At 46.1% G+C, this 21,314-nt stretch overlaps 1 protein-coding gene across 1 annotated transcript in view; it reads left to right on the forward strand.

The window, feature by feature from the left end:
- The window catches only part of LOC106570026 (elongin-A), a 34,921-nt gene that overhangs the window by 5,682 nt on the left and 7,925 nt on the right, over positions 1 to 21,314 (forward strand). Inside the window, exons 9-10 of the mRNA XM_014141916.3 lie at positions 10,723 to 10,903; positions 20,697 to 20,826. Of these exons, the coding sequence (XP_013997391.1) occupies positions 10,723 to 10,903; positions 20,697 to 20,826 (311 nt within the window). The remainder of the gene's footprint in view (positions 1 to 10,722; positions 10,904 to 20,696; positions 20,827 to 21,314) is intronic.

Consider the following 21,314-nt stretch of genomic DNA (forward strand, 5'->3'; position numbering starts at 1 on the left):
TGTGGGCAGAACTGAAAAAGTATGTGTGAGCAAGGAGGCCGACAAACCTGACTCCGTTACACCAGCTCTGTCAGGAGGAATGGGCCAAAATTCACTTAACTTATTGTGGGAAACTTGTGGAAGGCTACCCAAAACATTTGACCCATGTTAAACAATTTAAAGGCAATGCTACCAAATACTAATTGAGTGTATGTAAACTCCTGACACACTGGGAATGTGATGAAAGAAATAAAGCTGAAATAAATCATTCTAATTTTCTGACATTTCACATTCTTAAAGTGGTGATCCTAACTAACCTAAGACAGGGAAGTCTTACTAGGATTAAATGTCAGGAATTGTGAAAAACTGAGTAAATTTACTTGGCTAAAGTGTATGTAAACTTCCGACTTTAGCTGTCGTACCCTGCCAAGACATATTGTATACCAGGAACACCCTAGGTGAAGTGTGTAAACAAACTTGACTCCTAACTGTAATGCTTTAAGCATTGAATGGTGTTTACTCTCACTACTAAATTGTAGATAATAGTGCCTTTTTCCACATTTTAGTTGTGTTAGACTGAATTTAAAATGGATACAATGTAGATTTTTTTTTTGTCACTGACCTACACACAATAGCCCATGAAGTCAAAGTGGAATTATGTTTTTAGAAATGTTCACAAATTAATTAAATTTGAAAGCTGAAATGTCAAGTATTCAATCCCTTTTATGGCAAGCCTAAATACGTTCTGGAGTTAAATGTGCTTAACAAGTCACATGGACTCTGTGTGCAATAATAGCGTTTAACATGATTTTTGAATGACTACCTCATCTCTGTACCCCACACATACTGTAAGGTTCCCCACACATCTGTAAGGTTCCTCAGTTGAGCAGTGAATTTAAAACACAGATTCAACCACAAAGACCAGGGAGGTTTTCCAATGCCTTGCAAAGAAGGGCAAAAAAAATATATATATAAATTACACTTTGGATGGTATATCAATACACCCAGTCACTATAAAGATAGTCATCCTTCCTAACTCAGTTGCTGGAGAGGAAGGAAACCGCTCAGGGATTTCACCATGAGGTCAATGGTCCCATTGAAACAGAGTTTAATGGCTGTGATAGAACTGAGGATGGGTCACCAACATTGTAGTTACTCCACAATAATAATCGAATTGATAGAGTGAAAAGGAAGCCTGTACAGAATAAAAATAATCCAAAACATGCATCCTGTTCGCCACAAGGCACTAAAGTAATATTGCAAAATGTGGCAAAGCAATTAACGTTTTGTCCTGAATACAAAGTGTTATCTTCGAGGGAAATCCAATATAACACTTTACTAAGGACCACTCCTATTTTCAAGGATAGTGGTGGTTGCATCATGTTATAGGTATGCTTGTCGTTAAGGACTGGGAAGTTTTTCATGATAAAAAAGAAACGGAATGGAGCTAAGCACAGGCAAAATCCAAGAGGAAACACCTGGTTGTCTGCTTCCCACCAGACACTGGGAGATGAATTCATGGCGCCAGAGAAGATGGTTGATGTTTTACATGCTCCTAACCAGGTTTTTTATTTTATTTTTTGTAACCTTTTAAATTTTTTTTTTTTAACTCATTCTGTACATAATATTGCTGCTACCGTCTCTTATGCCCAAAATAACTTCTGGACATCAGAACAGCGATCACTCCCTACAAACTGGCAAAAGCTTATTTTTTTTTCTTTAACGAGCCCGACGTACTGCTTTCCCGGGAACAGGCCCAAATCCCCATTTGCGTAAAGAGAAGACAGAGAAAAAGAGGATGGAGGTCAGGCTGCCTTCTGACACCGTACACAAACCGGCCGCGCGCCAACATGCACAAATTGATTTTGTCCCCCCCACACCAAACGCGGTCACGAAACGCAGGTTAAAATATCAAAACACACTCTGACCCAATTATATTAATTTGGGGACAGGTCAAAAGCATTAAACATTTATGGCAATTTAGCTTGCTAGCTAATTTGTCCTATTTATCTAGCTTGTTGTTGCTAGCTAATTTGTCCTGGGATATAAACATTGAGTTATTTTACCTGAAATACACAAGGTCCTCTACTCTGACAATTAATCCACACTTAAAACAGTCAACCGAATCGTTTCTAGTCATCTCTCATCCTTCCAGGCTTTTTCTTCTTTGGACTTCGTATGGCGATTGGCAGCTAACTTTCATAGTTACCACGACGACCGACCTCAGTTCATCTTTCAATATAACCAATGAGGAGATGGCACTTGGGTATCTGCTTCTATAAACTCATGAGGAGATGGGAGAGGCAGGACTTACACCGTGTTCAGCGTCACAAATAGAACTGACTTCTATTTTAGCGCTTGGCAACGCAGACACTCGTTGGTGCGTGTGAGCATCTTACCGATCCTCGACTTCAGCGATGTCATTTACAAAATAGCCTCCAATACCCTACTCAATAAACTGGATGCAGTCTATCACAGTGCCATCCGTTTTGTCACCAAAGCCCCATATACTACCCACCACTGCGACCTGTACGCTCTCGTTGGCTGGCCCTCGCTTCATACTCGTTGCCAAACCCACTGGCTCCAGGTCATCTACAAGACCCTGCTAGGTAAAGTCCCCCCTTATCTCAGTTCACTGGTCACCATAGCAGCACCCACCTGTAGCACGCGCTCCAGCAGGTATATCTCACTGGTCACCCCCAAAGACAATTCCTCCTTTGGCCGCCTTTCCTTCCAGTTCTCTGCTGCCAATGACTAGAACGAACTCCAAAAATCTCTGAAACTGGAAACACTTATCTCCCTCACTAGCTTTAAGCACCAGCTGTCAGAGCAGCTCACAGATCACTGCACCTGTACATAGCCCATCTATAATTTAGCCTTAACAACTACCACTTCCCCTACTGAATTTATTTATTTATTTTGCTCCTTTGCACCCCATTATTTCTGCTTTGCACTTTCTTCCACTACAAATCTACCATTCCAGTGTTTTACTTGCTATATTGTATTTACTTTGCCACCATGGCCTTTTTTGCCTTTACCTCCCTTATCTCACCTCACTTGCTCACATTGTATATAGACTTTATTTTTCTACTGTATTATTGACTGTTTTACTCCATGTTGTTGTATGTGTCGAACTGCTTTGCTTTATCTTGGCCAGGTCGCAATTGTACCTGGTGAAATAAAATAAAAATGGCTACCCAGACTATTTGCATTGTCCCTCCCCACCCCCTCTTTTACACCACTGATAATGTCTTATCTATGCATAGTCATTTTAACTACCTACATGTACATATTTTCTTGAATTACCGGTGTCCCCGCACATTGACTCTGTGCTGATACCCCCTGTATATAGTCTCGCTATTGTTATTTCACTGCTGCTCTTTACTTCCTTTTATTTCTTACTCATTTTTTAAACTGTATTGTTGGTTAGGGGCACGTAAGGAAGCATTTCACTGTAAGCTCTACACCTGTTCTATTCAACTTTCAGCAGTACAATAACCTAAAACACAGTACAATAACCTAAAACACAAAATCTATACTGGAGTTGCTTACCAAGACAGTGAATGTTCCTGAGGGGCCGAGTTAGTTTTGACTTATATCTGTTTGAAAATGGTTGTCAAGCAAGCGTCACCCAATTTGATAGAGCTTGAAGAATAACAGGAAAATATTGTACTTAGAGATTTACCCAGAAAGACTCACAGCTGTAATTACCGCCAAAGGTGACTAACATGTATTGACGGGCGTGAATACTTGTGTAAATGATATTTCTGTATTTAATTTTAAGTTGCCAAAAAGGTTAAACATGTTTTCATTATGGTGGCTCAAAGTGCATAACAAAAAGGGAGACAACGTGGAGATAAGGAATAACAAAATATTTATTAAACTAAAGTGAACTAAATATAATTAACAATTGTGTGTAGTCAGTAATCAGTAGTGTAAGTGAGTGGTTGCGTGCATAAATGTGATAATGAGCGGTGTTGAAAGGTGCTAACGCAAACAACCAAAAATGCCACAACCAAAATCTGTGTCTGCATGGAGAGAGTCTCCTCAATGAATGGGGAACGAGGTGCATTTACCTGGGACACACCCGAACCCAGGTGTGTCCCATTTCACTGACGACCCTCCCGGCTCCACCCACCGATATCCTATTAAGGAAAACGAGCAAAGAGAAAGAATTCGCTGAAAAGTGGCAGGTGCATTACGCAGGCCAAACTCATAGCCAAATTGGAGTACAGACCAGAGGGTGTAATAAAGGCAGAGATTTCACGTGCCCTACTCGTCAGTGGCACCTGCCAATAGCCCTTTAACAGGTCGAATTTGTTCAAACTTAGCTGCTCCGACTTGATCAATGCAGTCCTCTATCCGAGGAAGCGGAAATGAATCTGGCTTAGTGACACTTTACCTTACGGTAGTCCGTACAAAATCTGTTTGTCCCATCCAGTTTACTGACCAAGATACAGGGAGAAGCCCAACTGGAGAAAGAAGGCTCTGCCATCTCACTCTCCAGCATGTACCTGACCTCAGCATCCAGACAACGCAGTTTCTCTGCAGAAACTCTATAGAACCGCTGACAAATGGGGTCAGCATCTCCAACGTCAATATCGTGTTCTATTAAGTTTTCAGATACACCTACATGTACAAACCTGGAAATCTCAGAATCAGACCTATCATCTCTTCCCGCCCATCAACGGGTAGATGAGCGAGAAGGCTGTCTAAAATATCCAGTGTCTGAATTTTTTTAATCTACCCTGCAATCGTCAGGACCAGGACCATCTTCCTCCGCATGCACGGACCTAGCATGACAAGAACCCAGCGAAATAACGGTATCGGCCAAAAGAACAGGTTTACTGTCCTCTGTAGAGTCCCACTGTTCAGCCTCAGAGAAACGTGCATAATAGGGTTAACTAATTTACATGGCACAGTCAGTGTTTTTTTTCTCCGTTCTGGAGTGGCAACAAGATTGTTTTGCTCAGTGCACTGGCTCACAACAGTATATGGACCTTGAAACTTGGCTTGAAAAGGAGAAGCAACAATTGGCAGCAGAGCAAGAACCTGGTCACCTGCACTAATGGACTAAAGTGACGAGGTTCAGTTCGCCAATCAAATATGCCCTTCATCCTCTCCTGTGAAGATGATAGCTTCTCTTTAGCCATTTCACCAGTGGCGTACAGGCGTCGCCGGAAATCACACACAAGATAACAAGGACTGAGGTGGCTCTGAAGACTTCCAGTCATCCTGGAGAACAGATAGAAGTCCACATACCCTATGTCCAAACACAAGGTCATTTGGACTGAAACCCGTACTCTCATGTGAAACCTCCCTAGCGGCTAACAGTAATCAAGGCAACCCCTCATCCCAATCCTTATTCATCTCAGTACAATAAGCTCTCAAAGACTTAAGTGTTTGATGGAAACGTTCCAGTGCTCCTTGACTTTGCGTGTGATAGGCTGTAGACAAATTGTGTTTAATATGGAGCTGTTGGGAGAACCTGACCAAACAGATTGGAGGTGAAATTAGATCCTTGATCACACTGAATTACCTTAGTTTCTCACGGTTTGGAATCCCTGAGTCAAAGCTTTTAGCACAGACTTAGTCGTGATAGACTGGAGAGGATAGGCAGCAGGAAACCTAGTGGTCTGACATCACTGTGAACAGGTAACTACTACCCTTTTCAGAACAAGGCAGAGGACCAACAGTCAATCAGAGACTCAAAAGGTTGGCTGAGTACAGGAATAGGAAACAGTGGTACAGGCTTGATTAGGTTTACCAGTTCATTGACAGGTGTGACAAGTTGATGAACTCAGACACATCCCTCTTTAACCTAGGCCAAAAGAAATGTCTTAGTATACAGTTGTAGGTTTTCGTCACACCCATATGTCCAGCAACGTCGTTGTGGGAAGTTGTCAACACCAACTCACGAAGCTTAACTGGTACCACAACCTGACTAATCGCCTCCCCAAAAAACAACTACCATGAGACACCCACTTTCTCATCAGGACATCCTCTTGGAGAAAATAGCCATGGGTGACATCTCCCAATTGTTCCACCGGTACAATTTGGTCACGCAACTGTTCTAATGTGGGGTCAGTCCATTGCGCATTGATTAGATGGGGGCGGGATACAGATAACAGGGAAAGCAGTGACAGACTTCTTTGTGGTATTCTCGTTAGCCGGTGCAGTGACCAGGTCGCCACAGCTCATAGAACGCGTCACTGCACACGCAGAGAACACCTCTGGGAAACTCTGCGCACTCTCATCAGGAATCCCTACAAATGACAGCTTAGCGGAAACCACTAGAGATGGAAACACGACAGGCCATACACGCTCACCAGCCATGTTATTCAAAAGGATAACGTCGATACCCTCAATAGGCAACGAAGGACGCACCCCCACAACAACCTCACCTTTCACCAGTCCACAATCCAACATCAGTTTATGCAATGGAACTGACAGAGTTTAAACCTATTCCCCTAATTAGAACACTATTTTCCGAATCAGTCTCAGCAGAGAAGGGTAACGCAGACTCCAACACAAACAATTCAGAAGCACCTGTGTCTCAGGATTTTCACTGGCACTAGGTCCTTAATTCCTAACAGACACAAAACCCTCTAATGAAAGGTAAATGGTCTGGGTCAATATGGACTTTCACGTCCCTGGGCATGAGACAATGTGTCAGGAGTGAACTGATGTGGAACAGGCGCAGCTGGCGCCGTAGGCTTAGATTTAACATAAGCACAAGTACTGAATTTACCGGACATTCGTTTTTACAATGACCCGAACCTTGACAGTAGTGACACACTTGACCAAAGTCAGCTTTACCACGGGAGTCAGGCTCAACCCTAGTTGAATGAAACTCTGCCCGTGAACCAGAGTATCTCGGTGAGCGAGGCCCAAATCTCTCCGAACGCCCCCACTCACTCCGAATACGGGGCTCTGCAAAGACACTTTTGTGAGTCAAAACATACTCGTCCGCCAAAACCGCAGCTTCAGCGACAGTCTTTACGTTTCGTTCGTTAATGTACGTGGCTATACAAACAGGGGTTGTGTCCTTAAATTGCTCTAGCATAATCAGATCACACAGCCCTTAAAGTCATAACTGCAGAGGAGGAACACCAGCAATTAAACTGAAGATAATTCTCGTGCAAACTCAACATGAGTCTGTTTATCATCCCTTTTTAAAGTTCTAAATCGTTGGCGGTAAGCCTCAGGAACCAATTCGTAAATCTGTAACACAGCCGGTTTAACCTTATCATAACTGACACTGTCGGCTACACTAAGAGCTGAATATGCTTCCTGCGCTTTACCAGTCAACACACACTGCAACATTAAAGTGTGGTCAGAATCAGGCCAACTCCTACCATCGACAACACACTCAACGAAAAGTATGTCTCAGGGTCCTTTTCATTAAATTTAGGCAACAACCGTAAGTTCCCAACAATATCAAATGTGTCCCGGACACGACCAAAAGAGGAGCGACCTCTAGGTACATCTGGGTCACCTTCCCAGAGCAAACTCTCCCCTGAGAGCTTTCCTTTCCTAACCAGCTCTAGCTGCTCTTGTTGCAGCTTGATTTTTTAGCACGCTCCAAATCCTGTTTAAATGCCATTTTATTTTTCATACTCTACACGATCATGCTCTAGCTTCTCACGATCATGCTCTAGCTGTAACGAAGCAGTTCATTCTGCTGTTCAAAAAGAAGACTACTAGGGCTAACAGATGGAGTGGCCATTGTGACCTTACGGGGAGACGGCGAGTCCTCAGCAGAGGCTGCCCCAGTGGTAACTTCAAGAATACCACTCTCCATCAGATTGGCCTTCAATATTAACCTAATAGAATTTTAGACCTTGATCACTAATTTAAACCTGGTAGTGTTCAGCAACCTTCAACAGCTGTTCTTTAGTACATAATTCTAACAGTTCCTCTGATGGAAAGCGAATGAACTCGTCTACGTAAGACACCATAGTCACAAGAAACTACAACAACAACAAAAATCTTTCCCTCTGCTGAGCACACCAGACCACAATCACACTGGGCACCACAGAAGAGCGATGAGATATGGAGCTTTCCCAAAACCTACAGTAACTCAACCCTGGTCTTCGTGCGGATTTGCGGTGGGTAATTACGCACTGTAGCCCACTGGCAAGGAAATAAACCACCCAGCACACTGGCAGATTCTCCCAAGTCACAGATGTGTCCCTGAGACAACTGCTCAGTCGAGACACCACACAAAAATAACCATGCCCAAAATATTCCAAAGTGAAACACATCGCTAAGCCTAACAGAGGAAAAAAGGCTATAGTTCCGGGTAGCTAGTGTCACTACCCTACCCAAATCTCCCACTGAGGTACACAGCCGATTGTACTCACCTCAGACTGATGTCCCAATAGCGAGTAGAACAAGAGTCTCCAGCCCTGGCAGGGGCCTGGAAACTAACCAATGTACTTTCTCCAACGCAGCACACAACCAACTATCCACTGCAGTGGCAAGTTTACCAAACAAACAAAGGCAACCAGTATTGGGCACCAAACATTACAACTCAAACAAGCTGTAACAAAAGGATGCAAACAAAGCATCTGCAGAGTTTAACATTAACTCCACATTTTCTCCCAAACACAACACACATACTTGTAAGCCAAACGACACTAGTGTTAGTCCTTCATAATTCAACAAAGTGCTACAGTGGGTGGAAAAAGTATTTGATCCCCTGCTGATTTTGTACGTTTGCCCACTGACAAAAAAAGGATCAGTCTATAATTTTAATGGTAGGTTTATTTGAACAGTGAGAGACAGAATAACAACAAAAATATCCAGAAAAACGCATGACAAAAATGTTATAAATTGATTTGCATTTTAATGAGGGAAATAAGTATTTGACCCCCTCTCAATCAGAAAGATTTCTGGCTCCCAGGTGTCTTTTATACAGGTAACGAGCTGAGATTAGGAGCACACTCTTAAAGGGAGTGCTCCTAACCGCAGCTTGTTACCTGTAAAAAAGACACCTGTCCACAGAAGCAATCAATCAGATTCCAAGCTCTCCACCATGGCCAAGACCAAAGAGCTCTCCAAGGATGTCAGGGACAAGATTGTAGACCTACACAAGGCTGGAATGGTCTACAAGACCATCGCCAAGCAGCTTGGTGAGAAGGTGACAACAGTTGGTGCGATTATTCGCAAATGGAAGAAACACAAAAGGACTGTCAATATCCCTCGGCCTGGGGCTCCATGCAAGATCTCACCTCGTGGAGTTGCAATGATCATGAGAACGGTGAGGAATCAGCCCAGAACTACACGGGAGGATCTTGTCAATGATCTAAAGGCAGCTGGGACCATAGTCACCAAGAAAACAATTGGTAACACACTACGCCGTGAAGGACTGAAATCCTGCAGCGCCCTGCTCAAGAATACATATACAGGCCCGTCTGAAGTCTGCCAATGAATAGCTGAATGACTCAGAGGACAACTGGTGAAAGTGTTGTGGTCAGATGAGACCAAAATGGAGCTCTTTGACATCAACTCAACGTGTTTGGAAGAGGAGGAATGCTGCCTATGACCCCAAGAACACCATCTCCACCGTCAAACATGGAGGTGGAAACATTATGCTTTGGGGGTGTTTTTCTGCTAAGGGAACAGGACAACTTCACCGCATCAAAGGGACGATGGACGGGGCCATGTACCGTCAAATCTTGGGTGAAAACCTCCTTCCCTTAGCCAGGGCATTGAAAATGGGTCGTGGATGGGTATTCCAACATGACAATGACCCAAAACACACGGTCAAGGCAACAAAGGAGTGGCTCAAGAAGAAGCACATTAAGGTCCTGGAGTGGCCTAGCCAGTCTCCAGACCTTAATCCCATAGAAAATCTGTGGAGGGAGCTGAAGGTTCGAGTTGCCAAACGTCAGCCTCGAAACATTAATGACTTGGAGAAGATCTGCAAAGAGGAGTGGGACAAAATCCCTCCTGAGATGTGTGCAAACCTGGTGACCAACTACAAGAAATGTCTGACCTCTGTGATTGCCAACAAGTTCAAATAAACCTATTATTAAAATTATAGACATAATTTCTTTGTAAGTGGGCAAACGTACAAAATCAGCAGGGGATCAAATACTTTTTTCCCCCACTGTATATGCCAAAATGTCTAGGAACCAACCTCTGTGATCCTGGATGAGCCCCCACTTGTCATGAACCAGCATATAAAGGGAGACAACGTGGAGATAAGGAATAACAAAATGTATTTAACTAAAGTAAACTAAATATAATTAACAATGGTGTGTGTAATCAGTAGTATAAGTGAGTAGTTGCGTGCATAAATGTGATAATGAGGGGTGTTGCAAGGTGCCATCAAAAACAAACACAAAAATGCCACAACCAAAATCTGTGTCTGCATGGAGAGCGTCTCCTCAATGAATGGGGAACGAGGTGCATTTATCCCGGGACACACCCGAACCCAGGTGTGTCCCATTTCACTGACGACCCTCCCGGCTCCGCCCACCGACATCCTATTAAGGAAAACAAGCAAAGAGAAAAAATTTGGCAGACAGAGTGGGAGGGTCGTCACAATGGGGGTATGGGTAGATGGGTGAGGGGAAAAAATATATTTCATACATTTTTAATTCAGGCTCTAACACAACAAAATGTGGAATAATTCAAGGGATATGAATACTTTCTGAAGGCACTGTATTTCATGTCAATACTCTTGTAAATTGTATTGTAGTTTATGATTTTAACCCAAAATTTTCCTCTCAGTGTTTTATGGAGGACTCTGATGAGCTTTGGCAACGCCACTGCCAGCGGGACTTCAAGCGTGAGGCACCCCAGGAGTACGAATCATGGCGGGAGATGTACCTGCGGAAACATGACGAGCGGGAGGAGCGCCTGCGCAAGCTCACCCAAAACATCAGCTCTGCCCATGCCAACAAGCCCAAAGGTTCTCTAAGTCCTATCTATGAGCTGGATCCTACTATACAGTAGTTATTACTAGGAGTTATTTCATCCATGAAAGTGTACCGAGGGTGTTTATTTTGAGTGAGCATATGTGTGTGTATATATATAGTACCAGTCAAAAGTTTGGACACCTACTCATTCCAGGGTTTTTCTTTATTTTTACTATTTTCTACATTGTAGAATAATAGTGATGGCATCAAAACTATTAAATAACACATATGGAATCATGTAGTAAGCAAAAAAGTGTTAAACAAATCTAAATATATTTTGAGATTTTAAGGGTAGCCACCCTTTTCTTTTGATAGCTTTGCACACTTGGCATTCCCTCAACCAGCTTCATGAGGTAGTCACATGGAATGCATTTCAATTAACAGGTGTGCCTTGTTAATTAGTGGAATTTCTTTCCTTCTTAATGTGTTTGAGCCAATCAGTAGGGGTGGTATACAGAAGATAGCCCTATTTGGTAAAAGACCATGTCCATATTATGGCAAGAACAGCGCAAATAAGCAAAGAGAAACAACAGTCCATCATTACTTTAAGACATGAAGGTCAGTCAATCCAGAAAACTGCAAGAACTTTGCTAGTTTCTTCAGGTGCAGTCGCAAAAACCATCAAGCGCTATGATGAAACAGGCTTTCATGAGGACTGCCACAGGAAAGGAGACCCAGAGTTACCTCTGCGTCTCACGCAGATAAGGTCATTAGAGTTACCAGCCTCAGCAATTTTTGCCCAAATAAATGCTTGACAGAATTCAAGTAACAGACACATCAACTGTTCAGAGGAGACTGTGTTAATCAGGCCTTCATGGTCAAATTTCTGCAAAGAAACCACTACTAAAGGACACCAATAATAAGAAGAGACTTGATTGGGCCAAGAAACACGAGCAATGGAGATGAGACCGGTGGAAGTCTGTCCTTTGGTCTGTGTCCACATTTGAGATTTTTGATTCTAACCTCTGTGTCTTTGTGAGACGCAGAGTAGGTGAACGGATATTATGTTTCACTATATTGGATCACTGTAATATATTGATATCACTCTGCGGCGGAGGGATACATCCGAGGTGAGGATTTACTCCAGTGTACACCTGTATCACGGCTGGGGCCCGCCCCTATAGACCCCATGGCCGCGACACGTTCTTTTTCATTTTCTCAGTGGATGTCCGTGTGGTTTGAGGTACAAACTTTCTGCGGTTTGCTTGGTAAGTCACTGGTAAGTGTAATATCTTGCATGGAAGTGCTCCACTCGCTGCACTCGTTTGATCTGTATCTTCCGCCCGTGGTTTGTCGTACTTGTGTTTCGTTAGCGTTACACTACAATTCCGTGTGCATCCATTAGTATGGTGGCTCTTGCTGCCACAAACTGTAATTTACCGAACACAACTTGCCCACTGGCTTGTTCTATGTGTGTGTTGTGAATTGCTTTAACATGCTACTCCCTGTGCTGTATGTTTGGATTCGCTGCTAATTACCTTGCAAGTTTTTTTTCTTTTCTTGTTCTTTCCCCTGCAGAGTGTAAGAGTATTGTGGTGGGCTTTCCATTACATTGAGACATTAACTTTGGAGTTCTTTAACCTCTTGGGGCTAGGTGGGACGCTAGCGTGCCACCTGTGGTGCACTCCATCAACAGCAGGTGCATTTCAAGAGCGGCAAATTTGAATCCAAATAAATGTCAAAATTCAAATTTTTCAAAAATACAACTATGTTACACCATTTGAAAGATAAACATCTCCTTAATCTAACCACGTTTTACGATTTCAAAAAGGTTTTACGGCGAAAGCATAAATTTAGAGTATGTTAGGACAGTACATTTACAAGAGTTGTGTGTAATGTTTTGTCAAGTCAAAGACAGGGTCACCAAAACCATAAAACCAGCTAAAATGATACACTAACCTTTTACAATCTCCATCAGATGACACTCCTAGGACATTATGTTAGACAATGCATGCATTTTTAGTTCTATCAAGTTCATATTTATATACAAAAACAGCGTTTTACTATGGCATTGATGTTGAGGAAATCGTTTCCCTCCAATAACCGGCAGTCAAGTCAGCGTCACAAATTAAATAATTAAAATTAGAAAACATTGGTAAAATATTATATTGTCATTTAAAGAATTATAGATTTACATCTTTTGAACGCAATCAACTTGCCAGATTTAAAAATAACCTTACTGGGAAATCACACTTTGCAATAATCTGAGCACTGTGCCCAGAAAAATACGCGTTGCGATACAGACTAGACGTCATGTTGGGGAGATCTAAAATCGAAAATACTATGTAAATAATCCATTACCTTTGATTCTCTTCATCAGATGTCACTTCCAGGTATCACAGGTCCATAACGAATGTAGTTTTGTTCAAAAAAGCTCATCATTTATGTCCAAAAATCTCCGTCTCGTTAGCACATGATGTAAGCCAGCCGGACTTCTCGTCATGAACGAGGGGAAAAAATATATTTCCGTTCGTTCAAACATGTCAAACGTTGTATAGCATAAATCATTAGGGCCTTTTTTAACCAGAACATGAATAATATTCAAGGTGGACGAATGCATAGCCTTTTATAACGTATTGGAACGAGGGTACCCAACATGAAGTAGCGCGCCAGGTGTCTAATGGGACATCACCGTTCCATGGCTCTTGTTCGGTCAGATCTCCCTCCAGAAGACTCAAAACACTTTGTAAAGGCTGGTGACATCTAGTGGAAGCAATAGGAAGTGCCAAAATATTCCTAAACCCCTGTGTTTTTCAATGGGATAGGTTTAAAATCAATACAACACATCAGGTATCCACTTCCTGTCAGAAAATGTCTCAGGGTTTTGCCTGCCAAATGAGTTCTGTTATACTCACAGACACCATTCAAACAGTTTTGGAAACTTTAGAGTGTTTTCTATCCATATATAATAAGTATATGCATATTCTAGTTACTGGGTAGGATTAGTAACCAGATTAAATCGGGTACATTTTTTTTATCCAGACGTGCAAATGCTGCCCCCTAGACCCAACAGGTTAACGGAGTTACTCCATCATATGATGCTGTTTTTACTGCTTCCATATTAAACCAGCTAGGTAATATTGCAGTTGGCGTAAAACAAATAAATAAAATCCATTACCTGGTTGCTGTTTTTTTTTTTTTTTTTTTTTTTTTCTGCCTGTTTTTCCCACACTGGTCTTCCCAGTTTTTTTTTTCTTCCAGATATACTGGGTAATTTATCTCTCACCGGGTTCCTATTCCTTCAAGCGGGTCATGACATAAGCTCTCCCAGGGCGTCAGACCCCTGCTTCGTGGCCTTGTAGGCTTGGCTGAGCTTATGTTTTCCCTCTGTGACAGGTGTGATGGTGGCATCCCCCCTGGGGATCCGCATACCTCGTGTATGCACTGCCTGGGTTCGAGTCATGCGGAGAGGGTGGTGGAGTACCCTACTGGATGCCTATTGTGTGGTGTTCTCAGAGGCCATGTGCGAGTGGTTCGGCCAGGCTAAGGCTGGGGACGAGCTCCCTCAGGAGTGGTGCGCCAGCAAGCTGTTAATCCCTCTCCTGGGCACAGTACCCATCCCAGAAAGCGTGGCCGGAGCCACCACAGGCGGAGCCCATCTGCTGCCAGTCCTGGATGGGGGCAGGAGTCAGACCGCTGGGACTACCTTGAACGGAGGGCGCATGCCCTGCGTCAGGAGGTTGATAGGCTGTTCCTGGGGAACGATGCTGGCACTGTTCACCACCGTGAGCGGGGCTGACAGGCCATCAGAAGCCGGCAGCGGGGATTCATCACCCCCAGCGGCTCGAGAGGCTATGAGGAACCTACTCACTCGGGTAGCCACTGTACTGGACATCAAACTAGTGGATAGTGATGACTCTCCATCTCTGCTGAGTTCTGCGAGGCCTTGCAGAAGAGCTGGGCCTCTGTCAGAGGGTGTTTCTGACTCACAGCAGAGACTGGACCATGGAGTTATGTTTGCAGGCGCAGAGTCATTCGGCCTCTGGGAGTACCCGATCATTGACACCATGATAGCTGCCATGGTCCTCCCGCACCGGGAGTTATAGGACTGAAGCCGGGACCATCCAGAGTCTTTGATGCAGACTTGAAAGCCACATATTGGTCCCTCTGCTTTCTTGGCCGCCCTACCAACTGCCTTACCACGCAGCTGCAGGCCTACCTGCATTCTCTGTTGCCCCGGCTGCAGGAGGGCACAGAGGAGCTCCTTCGGGAAGCAATGGAGGTGTCTTGCCTGCTTTCCCTGCTCCAGAGGGATGTGGCCCACGCCAACGGACGGGCAATGGCGCAAGTGGTTACCTCCCGTCGCCATCTCTGGCTGGCCCAATCCCGTCTGCCAGCTGCTCTCCAGAGCACGTTTGCCACTCTCCCCATCACCCCAGCGCTGACGTTGGGCCTAGGGGTTGATGACATTCTGGAACAGACCAATAAGGTTCGTAGGGATCGGGAGACCCCGAGACGGTTCATGCCGCCGCCCCGGGTCCAAGGCAGACGGACCGTCACCTTGGACCCGGGAGAAGCGGCCGTGGGAGGAGGGTGTGGAGTGCCCCTGGGTGTTGTCCAGAATGCTTGAGGGGTACCGACTCCAATTCCGGTGCCGGCCCCCGTTTTTCAGGGGCCTTTGTGTCACTACGGTCCGCAGGATCGAGACATCAGAACAGCTAGGTGGGTTCTACTCCACTTATTTTGTGGTCCCAAAAAGAGACGGAGGGTTTTGACCGATTCTGGACCTCAGCAACCTCAATGGGTATTTTAAGGTACTGAGGTTCCACATGCTGTCCCCAGCCCATGTGTTGCAGGCTGTGTCCAGGGACCAATGGTTTGTGACGCTGGACCTGAGGGATGCGTACTTCCATGTTCCTGTTCACCCAGCTCATTGGCAGTACCTCCGATTCGCTTTCGAAGGGACGGCTTACGAATTCATGGTTCTTTCCTTCGGCCTCTCCTTGGCAACCCGCACTTTCACAAAGTGCATGGACGCTGTCCTGGCACCTCTCACGTCCCGAGGATTTTTGATCCTTAATTACCTGGACAATTGGCTGATTTGTGCCCCGAACAGGACCCAGGTCCTGTCAGAGACATGCTCCTGACCCACATCGGCAGGCTGGGCATTACTGTAAACAACAAGAAGAGTCGTCTGACTCCCACCCAGAGGGTGGCCTTCATTGGCATGGAACTGGACTCAGTCCTCATGAGAGCACTCCTGCCCATCAGAAGGGTTCAGGTGATCTTATCTTGCCTCGACCACTTTCGGCAGGGGCGGGTGGTATCCGCCCTGACCTGCCAATGCCTGTTGGGCTTGCTGATGGTGGCCTCTTCAACAATGGTTCAACTCTCACCGGCTGCACCCAAAGCACCACCCTCACCGCCAGCTGCGGGTGACCGCACAGTGCCTCAGGGCATTGTTGAGGTGGCGCTGTCGCTCCTTTCTCTCAGGTAGGGTGGAGATGCTGAGGATGTGCAGCTGTTGGCTACCCCCTTGGAGCGGCAGGCACATCAATGCACTACAGCTATACTGCTGGCCCTGTGGTCTTTCCTTCCACATCTGAAGGGAAGACCTGTCCTGGTGAGAATGGACAACACCACAGTGGTGGCTTACATCAACCATCAGGGTGGACTGAGGTCCCACCGCCTCCATCTTATGGCACGGAGCTCCTTCTCTGGGCTCAGGGATGTCTAGCATCTCTATGTGCAACGCACGTACCTGGCATCCTGAATGTGGCTGTGGATATGTTCTCGAGGAAGGGCCTGCCACATTGGGACTGGAGCCTACATCCCCAGGTGGTGCAGCACCTGTGTGACAAGTTCGGGAGGGCACAGGTGGACCTGTTTGCCTCCTTGGACAATACATACTGCCCCCTGTAGTACTCCATGTCAGAGCCACCAAGGCCTCTGGGCATGGATGCTCTGGCTCATGATTGGCCAGGGCTGGAGCTTTTACACATTCCCCCCTTTTCCCCTGATCCAGGCTGTGCTGGATGGGACCAGGATGGTGGAGAATCGTCTGCTGCTGTTGGCCGCATACTGGCCCAGATGACCCTGGTTCAGCCTTCTCCTGTCCCTGTTGTTTGGGACACCTTGGCAACTGCCCCTGAGACCCAACCTGCTGTCTCAGGCCGGGGGAACTCTGTGGTATCCGAGACCGCACCGCCTCAGTCTGTGGGCTTAGCCACTGAACGGCACCAATGGTCCATGTTAGGACTACAGGAGGGCGTAATGAACACCATGCAGAGCGCAAGGGCACAACCGCGGCATACCAGTTGCGCTGGCGGTTGTTCTGCTTTTGGTGCACTGGTAATGAGGTTGTGCCTGAGTCATGCGGGGTGCTGTGTGTCCTCCAATACCTGCAGTCTCGCTTGGAAGAGGGCTTTGCAGCCTCTACACTGAGAAAGCATTTGGCTACTGTAGCTGCCTGCCATGTGGGGTGGATGGACAAGCCAGTGGGGCACCATCCCTTGGTCTCCAGGTTTATGAAGTGGGTTCGTCGCCTGCATCCAGCTAGGACCCGCTCAATGCCGAGCTGGGATCTGGTCTTGGCAGCTTTGGCAAAGCCTCCTTTCGAACCGTTGGGAGTCTGCCCTCCTGAAACACTTCTCTATGATGGTGGCTTTCTTGGGTAAGCTCCATGCTCTTTCGGTACGTTCTTAGTGCTACCGGATGGACCCCGGTGGGAGGAGTATATCTCTCCACCCCAACCCTTCATTCCTCCCGAAGGTTCTATCAGACAGGCATGTGAACATCCCTTTTATCCTGTCTGCTTATGACCCCCCCCCCCCCCCCCCCCGGCAGTGGCGGGAGTCTAGGCCTCACTCTGGCATGCTTTGCCCTGTGCGGGCACTGGCTGCCTATGTGGAGCGGACACGGTCAGTGAGAACAACAGACCAGCTCTTTGTCTGCTATGGTGAGAGAGTCCTGGGGGCTGGGCTCTCAAAGCAGAGGCTCTCTCACTGGATCGTGGACACGATTACGACAGCATACCGACTGGCTGGCAAGCCAGTGCTGGGATCTGTGGTGGCACATTCAACGTGAGGTGTGGCTATGTCCTGGGCTCTACTGAGAGGAGTGTCCTCATGATATCTGTGCTGCGGCCAGCTGTGCTTCCTTTTGCACCTTTGTTAGGTGCTATCGGGTAAATATGGCACCTCCCCCTGCGGTTGGTTCAGCGGTCCTGGGCGTCGCCTTCCCTTCCGGGGACTGTGCCAGGACCCCCCCCCCCCCTTCCACATTGACGGCCCCTGCATCTCGGTCCCGCGCTAGGACTTCGCTGCTGGCTGGCCAGGTCCCTCTAGCACCAGCTAAATCTGGTACGGGTATACCAATGTATTAGAGTGATCCAATATAGTGAAACATAACGAAGGTTACGTGAGCTATATGGATCACTCCAATCCTCTACAGTGCTAGAGGTGCTTCTAAAATGATTTGGAGAACGTCTGTCGCGGCCATGGGGTCTGTATATATAGGGGCAGACTCCAGCCGTGATACATGTGTACACGGGAGTAAATCTGTAAATCCTCACCTCGGATGTATCCCTCCGCCGCGGAGTAATACCAATAAATTGGAGTGATCCACATAGCTCACATAACCGTGGTTACATACGTAACCTTTGATCTCCGCATGTGTGGTTCCGTCCTTGAAGCATGGAGGAGGTGTCATGGTGTGGAGATGTTTTGCTGGTAACACTGTCTGTGATTTATTTAGAATTCAAGGCACACTTAACCAGCATGGCTATGCCAGCATTCTGCAGTGATAGGCCAGTCCCACTAAGCGCAAACCAGATGGGATATCATTTGTTTTTCAACAGGACAATGACCCAACAATCCTCCAGGCTGTGTTAGGGCTATTTGACCAAGAAGGAGAGCGATGGAGTGCTGCATCAGATGACCTGTCCTCCACAATCACCCGACCTCAACTCAATTGAGATGATTTGGGATGAGTTGGACCGCAGAGTGAAGGAAAAGCAGCCAAAAAGTGCTTAGCAAATGTGGGGACTCCTTCCAGACTGTTGGAAAAGCATTCCAGGTGAAGCGGGTTGAGAGAATGCCAAGAGTGTGCAAAGCTGTCATCAAGGCAAAGGTTGGCTACTTTGAAGAATATAAAATATACACTGCTCAAAAAAATAGGTTAGGAAGCAACACTGATTGACAATAAATTTCACATGCTGTTGTGCAAATGGAATAGACAACAGGTGGAAATTATAGGCAATTAGCAAGACACCCCCAATAAAGGAGTGGTTCTGCAGGTGGGGACCACAGACCACTTCTCAGTTCCTATGCTTCCTGGCTGATGTTTTGGTCACTTTTGAATGCTGGCAGTGCTTTCACTATAGTGGTAGTATGAGACGGAGTCTACAACCCACACAAGTGGCTCAGGTAGTGCAGCTCATCCAGGATGGCACATCAATGCGAGCTGTGGCAAGAAGGTTTGCTGTGTCTGTCAGCGTAGTGTCCAGAGCATGGAGGCGCTACCAGGAGACAGGCCAGTACATCAGGAGACGTGGAGGAAGCCGTAGGAGGGCAACAAGCCAGCAGTAGGACTGCTACCTCCGCCTTTGTGCAAGGAGGAGCAGGAGAAGCACTGCCAGAGCCCTGCAAAATGACCTCCAGCATGCCACAAATGTGCATGTGTCTGCTCAAACGGTCAGAAACAGACTCCATGAGGGTGGTATGAGGGCCCGACGTCCACAGGTGGGGGTTGTGCTTACAGCCCAACACCGTGCAGGACGTTTGGCATTTGCCAGAGAACACCAAGATTGGCAACTTCGCCACTGGCGCCCTGTGCTCTTCACAGATGAAAGCAGGTTCACACTGAGCACATGTGACAGTCTGGAGATGCCGTGGAGAACATTCTGCTGCCTGCAACATCCTCCAGCATGACCGGTTTGGCGGTGGGTCAGTCATGGTGTGGGGTGGCATTTCTTTGGGGGGCCGCACAGCCCTCCATGTGCTCGCCAGAGGTAGCCTGACTGCCATTAGGTACCGAGATGAGATCCTCAGACCCCTTGTGAGACCATATGCTGGTGCGGTTGGCCCTGGGTTCCTCCTAATGCAAGACAATGCTAGACCTCATGTGGCTGGAGTGTGTCAGCAGTTCCTGCAAGAGGAAGGCATTGATGCTATGGACTGGCCTGCCCGTTCCCCAGACCTGAATCCAATTGAGCACATCTGGGACATCATGTCTCGCTCCATCCACCAACGCCACGTTGCACCACAGACTGTCCAGGAGTTGGCGGATGCTTTAGTCCAGGTCTGGGAGGAGATCCCTCAGGAGACCATCGACCACCTCATCAGGAGCATGCCCAGGCGTTGTAGGGAGGTCATACAGGCACGTGGAGGCCACACACACTACTGAGCCTCATTTTGACTTGTTTTAAGGACATTACATCAAAGTTGGATCAGCCTGTAGTGTGGTTTTCCACTTTAATTTTGAGTGTGACTCCAAATCCAGACCTCCATGGGTTGATAAATTGGATTTCCATTGATTATTTTTGTGTGATTTTGTTGTCAGCACATTCAACTATGTAAAGAAAAAAGTATTTAATAAGATTATTTCTTTCATTCAGATCTAGGATGTGTTGTTTAAGTGTTCCCTTTATTTTTTGAGCAGTATATTTTGATTTGTTGGACTGTTGTTTGCTTACTACATGATTCCATATATGTTATTTCATAGTTTTGATGTCTTAACTATTATTCTACAACATAGAAAATTGTAAAAATGAAGAAAAACCCCTAAATGAGGAATTTGTGTCCAAACTTTTGACTGGTACTGTATGTGTGTGTGTTTTCCTCGCAGGTCGACAAGTTAAAATGGCATTTGTGAACTCGGTTGCAAAACCTCCACGTGATGTCCGCCGGCGACAGGAGAAGTTTGGCACCACAAGCACCTCCACTGCCAGCTCCACCGCAGCTGCTGCTCCGATCAAGTATGTGGACACTGGTGTGCATACCACTATCAAATACTGCATAGTACTGCATGTTGGCACTTCCATGTTTATTTTTTCCTACTTACATTTCCTTATCTGAAGACATGATTGGCTGAATGGTAACTTTGTATGCTAACATGTAATTCAGACTCTCAAACTTATTCTCAAAGGTTCACTAGATCATATTTTCATCAACAAGTTGACCGTTATGATTATTCTAAAAATATTTTTACCCTGTTTTTCACCCCAATTTTGATCTTGTCTCATCTCTGCAACTCCCCAACTGGCTCGGGAGGCAAAGGTCGAGTTATGCGTCCTCAGAAACATGACCCGCCAAACCGTGCTTCTTAACACCCACCCGCTTAACCCGGAAGCCAGCTGCACCAATGTGTCGGAGGAAACACAGTTCAACTGACAACCGAGGTCAGCCTGCAGTCGCCCGGCCTGCCACAAGGAGTCGCTAGAGCGCGATGAGCCAAGTAAAGCCC

Source organism: Salmo salar, chromosome 14 (assembly GCF_965601325.2).
Source record: "Salmo salar chromosome 14, fSalSal1, whole genome shotgun sequence".
Lineage (NCBI taxonomy): Eukaryota > Metazoa > Chordata > Actinopteri > Salmoniformes > Salmonidae > Salmo > Salmo salar.